Here is a 7,692-nt window from a genome sequence, read left to right as displayed (position 1 = left end):
CCGATTGAAACAGAGATCAGAACGAAGGATTCACGAAAAGTGTCTCGCTTCAAGAATCGCCGACTTAAGGTTTTCAGAGAGAGAGCACAAGACAAAATATCAGAATGTTCTAGATTTTAGGGCGTTTGGAAGCCCTTATATATCAGCATCAAACGGACCAGAAAATGGATCGGGCCATCAAGGGAAGCACCATGAAGGATATGGGCTCAACCCATAATAAAACTCAACAGCCCACAACAATTTAATAACAAGCATTATTAATAACATGTAACAGCAAATATAATGAGACATATGATTATATTAAAACAAATATAATATGCATCTCAAAATCATGAAACAACATGCCAACATTCTGATAAAAATACTTAAACACAATTTTGAATCACATAAAATCAACATTATGTAATACACGAGAAGGAGAAATATAGCTATGAACATTACATTTTGAAAATTTATTAATACAACTGAACATAATTACGAGTGAAGATCTTCAGTAGTTGATCCTCAATTTATTATAACATAATAAGATTAACTCAAGACACCATAGAAGCTAAATGAAAGCACTCCATGTCTTCCAATTCTCCAACTAATGAAGTAGGAATTTCTTGTACCAAATAGCCGAGTCTTTGGGGTATCTTTTTTGTCCATTGTTATAATCTACATATGTGAGACCATATCTAAGGTTAAAGCCAGAACTCCACTCCCAGCAATCAAGAAGAGACCAAGCCATGAAGCCCTTCACATCAACGCCCTCCCTACACATAATGAAAATGAAATGTAATCTTAGTGGAATAGGATGATGCTCAACTGTATGAATGCATAATATCTCAAACAAGAAAAAAGAAAATTACTACTTCAAGAGAACTTATTCAACTAAAATGCTCTAACAATAATGGTCTACTAGAGGTTTGTAGGATTTGTAACTTACTTAATAGCTTCGTTAAGGGCCAAAAGATGGGTACGATAGTACTCTATCCTCTCTGGATCATTGATGCCTTGTTGAACTGTTTCATTATTGTAATTACCCACCCCTAAAAATAATGAAAATCAACAATAAATAAGGTTGTTTCAAAAGGTGGATGTCAGCAAGCGATATTTTTTAGTTAAGATGTCAACAAGCGATATGAGCTAGATAATCAATTTCCTTACCATTCTCAGTGATGTACATTCTTGGATTTTTGTAGTTCTCCTTGGTGTAAACTAATACCTTTCTAAGTCCATCTGGAACGTTGTATCCATTTCCAAGCTGCAAATCATTTGTCAAAAGTTGAGTTCCAAAACATACACCATTGTGTTCATTATGGAAAGTAAACTGATAGATAAGATGTCTTAATTAATTAGAATGTACACATACCGGTTTACCAATTGGCTTTCCGTTCTTCTCGCCTGGAAATTAAGATAAACACAAATTAATTAGAAAGTTCTTAATTAATAAGTTGAGATCAATTCATAATTCATTAAGTGAGACATCATTTGCTAGTATTATACAATTTGCACTGAATATTACAATAAAATATTTCTAAAAAGAAATATACTTACTTGTAACATTAGCATAACTATCTGTTGAAAAGCTCAGATGAGCAGGCTTATTGCTAAAAGGCACATGGCTTGCATAGTTTGAGCTATAGTAATTTAGTGCAATGAAGTCATAAGAACCCTTCAGCAACATAGCCTCCGAAGAAGTAAACTTTGGTAACCTTTGTCGCACGAGAGCTTTCATAGATCGTGGGTAGTCTCCATAAACCAATGGATGAATAAACCTGTCAATGATAAGACTTCTTTTTATTACAAATGCCTAATTGTATCCCTGAACTAAAGATTATGTTTAGCCATTTGAAATGTATTCAACTCACCATCCATACATAAAGTCAAGTGCACGGCCGGCTGCTTTTTGGTCTAAGGTCTTTTTGGTGTAAGGATACATCCAACCAGAGACCAAAGTTATTCCTATTTCTCCTTTTTGAGATGCCTGTAAGTATTCTCAATCATAAGTCAAGATCTAACGATGTACTTTTGTGAACTTAAGATAATAGAAATGATAAAATCTCACTTGGTATTTTTCCTTGTACACTTTGGCAGCTTTTGCATGAGCAATAAGCATATTGTGGGCAGCTATGTAAGGTTCGGTGGCAGAATTCCCAGCCGGGCAACTATTATTCCTCCATGCTGAGCATCGTCCGGGTGCCATTGCACCCACATCATAGCCGGTAAAGATATAAACATATGGCTCATTAAAGGTTATCCAATGCTTCACTCTATCACCAAATGTCTTGAAGCAAAACTCTGCATAGGCCTTAAAATCCTCCCTGCCCATGTGTCAATTTTTTTAATGTAAATGTGTCTAGTTTTCACCATGATGAGTTGTTCAAAAATCTATAATTAAAATTTCTATGCTAATGTTAAATGTATTCTAATAATGTTAAGAGATGTATTATGATAATGAATGGTAAGATGCAATTAATGAGTGCTCATGTTAAATGTATTCTAATAATGAATAGAACGTAATTGAATGAAATAAAAAAAAAAAATTGATGCATACAATAACCATCCATTCTTTTAAAACACCTCATTTTCTCTCTGGATCTAGTAGAAGATAAATGAATATGACAATTGGCCCAAATTAATGTGCTTTTATGTCATCATTAGTTCAAACTGCTTCAGATTTATTAAATAGAAGATAAATGGTTAATTTATTTAGTGATTGAAGTAGAGAAGTAGAAACTGCTTCAGATTGCATTAAATAGAAGTTGAGATAATCTCATTTAATTATGTTTACACAAGACTGTATAATTGTTATTTATTGTTATATCCATTTCTATTAATCTCTCAATTAACATCTTTATATTTCACATCACTTTCAATTCCGTACACCCTCAAACAATATAAAAAGTATTTTACATACCATTTCACTCGATTTTATTTCAGTTTATAATTCAATTACTAGCTCTCCCCCAAACAAAGCATATGTAAAGGTAATTTGAAGGCCTTCCATGCTAAAATAATCATTATACTTGACATTGGTAACTTTAAATTCAAATATATTTTAGTTTATGAATAGTCAATAAGTGAGAAAATATGATATATATATATATATATATCTCGAATAGAAAAATATCTACTTACCCAATTTTGGGGCTCAAAAAGCCCTCATATTCTTTCTCTAGAGCTAGGGGAAGGTCAAAATGAGAGAGAGTGACAAATGGTTGTATACCTGCATGTTTAGACCAAGGAAAATACGAAGTCATAGTTAGTTGTTTATGTAATTTTATTAACTAAAATCAAAGACAAAAAAGAAAGAGATATAGCAAACCATCTGCTATAAGATTATTGATAAGTCTGTTATAGAAATCAACCCCTTTCTGATTCACTCCACCTCTCACTCTTCCACCTGAACCACAATTTATTTAAATTGATAAAAAGGAAGATTAAGTGTAAAGATGAAATGAAATGAAAGTAGTTAAAATTGCATGACAAATTTTATATCAAAACACATATTTAAATTAGGAGAATTAGAGAGTGAGTCAAGAGATGGGTCCTCAAAATTTTATATCAAAACACATATTGCATGATAATTATCTTCTTCTTTTTTTATGCTCAACAAAGATAACGAAGTATAAATTAATACTTACTGGGTAATACTCTCGCCCAAGAAATAGAAAATCGGAAGACATTCATGCCAAGGTGTTTCATCAGCTTTATGTCCTCCTGACAAATTTTTTATTTGTTAGTTATAATATATTGAACACGAGAGGATATCTACTTGATGAAAATATAAGAATCTCCTTATTCTAAACATTGTGTAGTTTAAAATGTAACTCATGATTTATTAATAGTATTTTTTTTAAATGATATTTATAATTTATTAGGCCCGTACGTACATACGCGTACTAGCAGTTCACCACATGTGAGTCCAACCTATGTGATCTTTTAGAAGACTTTGTTTCACAAGTAAAATAAATATATTATAACAAAATGTATTTTTTACATAAAATTCTATTACAATATTAATCTTCTCATTTGTTAGATAGTCAGCCATCTTTAGTATATAGTTTTTCATTTAGCTCTATAAAAAAAATTAAGCATTTTCATCAAATTTTTATAAATTGTTCATATTCATTGACAATTTTGTTAATTCATATATGCAGATAGCTACAAGATAAATGAATATTATTTGTCATACCATATAACGATGATAAAAATCGTCAGCCACGTCCGCATTGCTGCCATCCGCTATTTTAACTGTCACGTATACATATCATAATATATAGCGTTACAAAGTGAAATATTACCAATCTAATTAACCCTTGAAACAATAAATTAAATTTTTATTTTTATTTTTGTTAGCATTATAGAATATTTTTACCCAATTCATGTTTGAATTTGTTTTTAATCTTTCATGTCACGAAAAAGCAAATAGTGACATGACATCTTAATTTTATGTAATGTAGATATTCATTTCATTTTTAAAATATAAATTAAAAACTAAAATTTATATAGTGAGTGTCAACCTAACAACAAGAATAAGGCTTCGTGATAATAATAATGGCTATATATAAAATAAAAAAAAATTGGACTTTAATAGAGAATTAATTCAAACTTGTCCGGAGTAAGCTCACAGACGGATATTTATGGAGACAATATATATATATATATATATATATGGAGACAGAGAGAGAAAGAGAGAGAGAGAGTGAGAGAGAGAAGGGAGAGACATGAGAAATTATCAAAAGTCATTTTTTTTAAAGTACAAATGATTACTTTAAAAAAAATGATCATTCAACAAGCTTTCTTTTGTTTTCGTTAATATAGCACAAATGATCATTCAACAAGCTTAGTCTTTTTTTTTTTAAGTACAAACTTCATTACTTTATACATTCAATATGCTAACACGTGCAATGAAGCTCAATAATAGTTTTAAGAATATTATTTTAATATAAACTTAATGCTACACAATATACTTGAATGTAAGATAATGAATAACCATAGCATATACATGCTTAAAAATTATCAAAAGTCATTTCACCCATGAAGCCAAAGAGTGGGGCGGTGGGGGGGGGGAGCTGTCGGGGGGAGGGTTTCGGAAAAAAATTATTATTTTTTTGGCCCACCCCCTGAGTCCGCCCATGTGTTGATCTGGTACGTGTGCTCACTGAGTTGGAAGAGTAATACTTGCAAGTTCCCATAAAATATGAAAACAAAAATATAAATAAACAATATATATATATGGAGAGAGAGAGAAGGGAGAGACATGAGAAATCCCGAACAAAATCATCCCATATAGTTTTGCCTCGCGAGTCTGGAGCACCTTCATACTGAAACACAAACACGGGTATATATTGTTACGAAATTTGGATTGAATTTAAACCACAATTAAATTATCAAATGAATACAGAATTTAATATAAAAAATATAAATTAAAAAATTATGAGTAGAAAAAATAAAATGTTACTAAGTAATTATTACTATAACAAAAGTAATATTATCACATTAATTTTAGTAACTTGAACTCTTATTTATAGATTTAAAATTATTTATAAATATATACAAAAAAAATTATATTCTGATCAAAATTCATCTGAATGAACTAAATTTCACTTAAAATCAAATTGAACAATAATTATCGCGTATATATACTAACAAATTAATTAGGGGGCGAACCATATCAGCAAGAAAATGAATGCAACTTCTTACTTGATAAGCAGATGATGATGCACCAAAAAGAAAACCTTTTGGAAAACTGGTGCGGTTGAATTTGTCGGGGACAAAGCTAGCAGATGCGAGGAGCTCGGAAGTGGCAAGTACGAGTAAGCCTAGCAGAAGCCAACTACTGTGGTTCGCCATTGTTGAACTCGCGGTTTGAAGTACTTGCCCCTGCAATAGCCCCCCCTTTAAATAGAATGATTTGGTAAGGGCGATGCACGTGAAACTATGGATGACTTTTCTTAATTTTTCACTCATCAACATCGTTGGGTTGATGTCAATTCTCTTCGCCACGTGAATTATTTTTTAGTTTCCTCACGCTTACATGGGGACATGTATGTGTATGAAGAAACACGCATGCATGTCTTGGTATCTTTCTTTAAAAATCTCGAATGGAATTTGGCCCGTCTCTACGATTTTTGTTTGTTTGTAATTATGAGTCATGGAACATACACCTTTAATATATATATATATATAATTTTAATCTAATTTATTCATACTTAAGTAATGTTAACGTGACCTAATGATGTTATGGGTCCATTCCATTAATTTTTTTTAACCCAGCAATTTGAATGGAATTTGGCACGTCTCTATTATTTTTGTTTGTTTGTAATTATTTGCTAACCACAGTGCCAGAGCTACACACAGCTAGTTGTCCATCCTGAATTTTTAGATAATATTATTATACAATTTAATCTTTTTTATTTTCTTATTTTTTTCTGAATATCCACGTAACCCAACTCATCTAACTTTCATCTCTCTCTCTCACAACTGAGTGAGGTAGGGACCATACATGCACCTTACTCATTTTATTAATATATATATATATATATGTTTTGATTGTTGAGGAAGCTGGATGGGAACAGGATGGAGCTTTCTTGCTATTTGGACGACTGATTAAAAGTCAGGTTCGATATTTGCAAAGTCATTCAAGGTTTTGTTTGTGTAGTTAATTTGGATGAATGGCCATGTGTGGATTAGCTTCATAATGAAGTTGATTATCAAAAAAATTGACTTCAAAACCATAAAATCTTGGTCCACAAGTTATGAACGCAAGTTGTAAGAAATACAGTATTATTGAAGGGTTGGATAGTCTCCCTGTAGTAGGGTTCTTTCCAGAGTGGAGGGTGTCCTTGTCGTTGGTCTTCGATCAATCATAATAAAAAGATTTTTGTTTCAATTATAGTCTTAAGAGAAAAGATGTTTTCTTTCAATTATTATTGTTATTACACATATAGACTCTTAAAAGAACTTCACTTTTTTGACGGTGGGAAGGTGAATAACGGGACATCTTGAAGGCATAAGGACTCCGATGGAATTTGAATCCCATCTATATATAGGTTAGACAGCAACTCCAACCACTCCCAAATTTGAGGTAAAAATCTCAAATTTGGGGTGAAATGTCCTCCAACCCACCTCCAAAATCTTACCCTAAATTTGGGATGGTGAATAGTGTTATCCCATATTTGGGGTAACACTACTCACTTACCTCAAATTTGAGGTAATGTATTTATCTCCATTTTGTCTTTTCATATTAAATATAATAAATTTTAATTCTTTTTGTATTTTTTTATATTTTTATATCTTTTTATTTACTTATTATTAGTATAATAATATTTAAATAAGATTAATAAATTATAATCAAGAATAATAATTATTAAATGAATTAAATTAAAAATTACAGACATAATAATTAGAAATGAGTTGAATGATCGCAATAACATCATAAATTTTAAAAATTAAAGTAATATGTAATAATTTTTTTAATTTTATCACATTGAATGTAATGTTTTGTTAATTGAGATGTTTTTATAAAAAATTACAATTAATAATGAAATCTTTTTATTAATTACGTAATGTTTAGATAATAATTTAAGTTGAGATATAATAAGAAAGTAAATAATTTTTTAAAAAATAAATATTTATAATAAAAAAAAAAGAAAATACTATTTGAAATGGAGAAAATTTTATCCCTACCCCCAAATCTAGGAG

At 30.7% G+C, this 7,692-nt stretch overlaps 1 protein-coding gene across 1 annotated transcript; it reads right to left on the bottom strand.

The window, feature by feature from the left end:
- Positions 1 to 332: 332 nt before the first annotated feature.
- On the bottom strand, positions 333 to 5,870 carry LOC127793727 (beta-glucosidase 12-like). Its single transcript, XM_052324417.1, has 13 exons — positions 5,692 to 5,870; positions 5,249 to 5,312; positions 4,181 to 4,239; positions 3,630 to 3,705; positions 3,311 to 3,388; positions 3,124 to 3,211; positions 2,051 to 2,306; positions 1,854 to 1,969; positions 1,540 to 1,760; positions 1,355 to 1,386; positions 1,150 to 1,246; positions 929 to 1,031; positions 333 to 755 (listed from the first exon to the last, which is right to left on the bottom strand). The coding sequence occupies exons 1-13, from the start codon at positions 5,839 to 5,841 to the stop codon at positions 587 to 589; spliced, it is 1,509 nt and encodes a 502-aa protein (XP_052180377.1). The 5' UTR covers positions 5,842 to 5,870; the 3' UTR covers positions 333 to 586.
- Between the last annotated feature and the right edge of the window lie 1,822 nt (positions 5,871 to 7,692).

The sequence above is a fragment of the Diospyros lotus genome, chromosome 2, assembly GCF_014633365.1.
Source record: "Diospyros lotus cultivar Yz01 chromosome 2, ASM1463336v1, whole genome shotgun sequence".
Lineage (NCBI taxonomy): Eukaryota > Viridiplantae > Streptophyta > Magnoliopsida > Ericales > Ebenaceae > Diospyros > Diospyros lotus.
The sequence above is the reverse complement of the archived record's forward strand: the minus strand, read 5'-3'. Positions and strand labels throughout refer to the sequence as shown.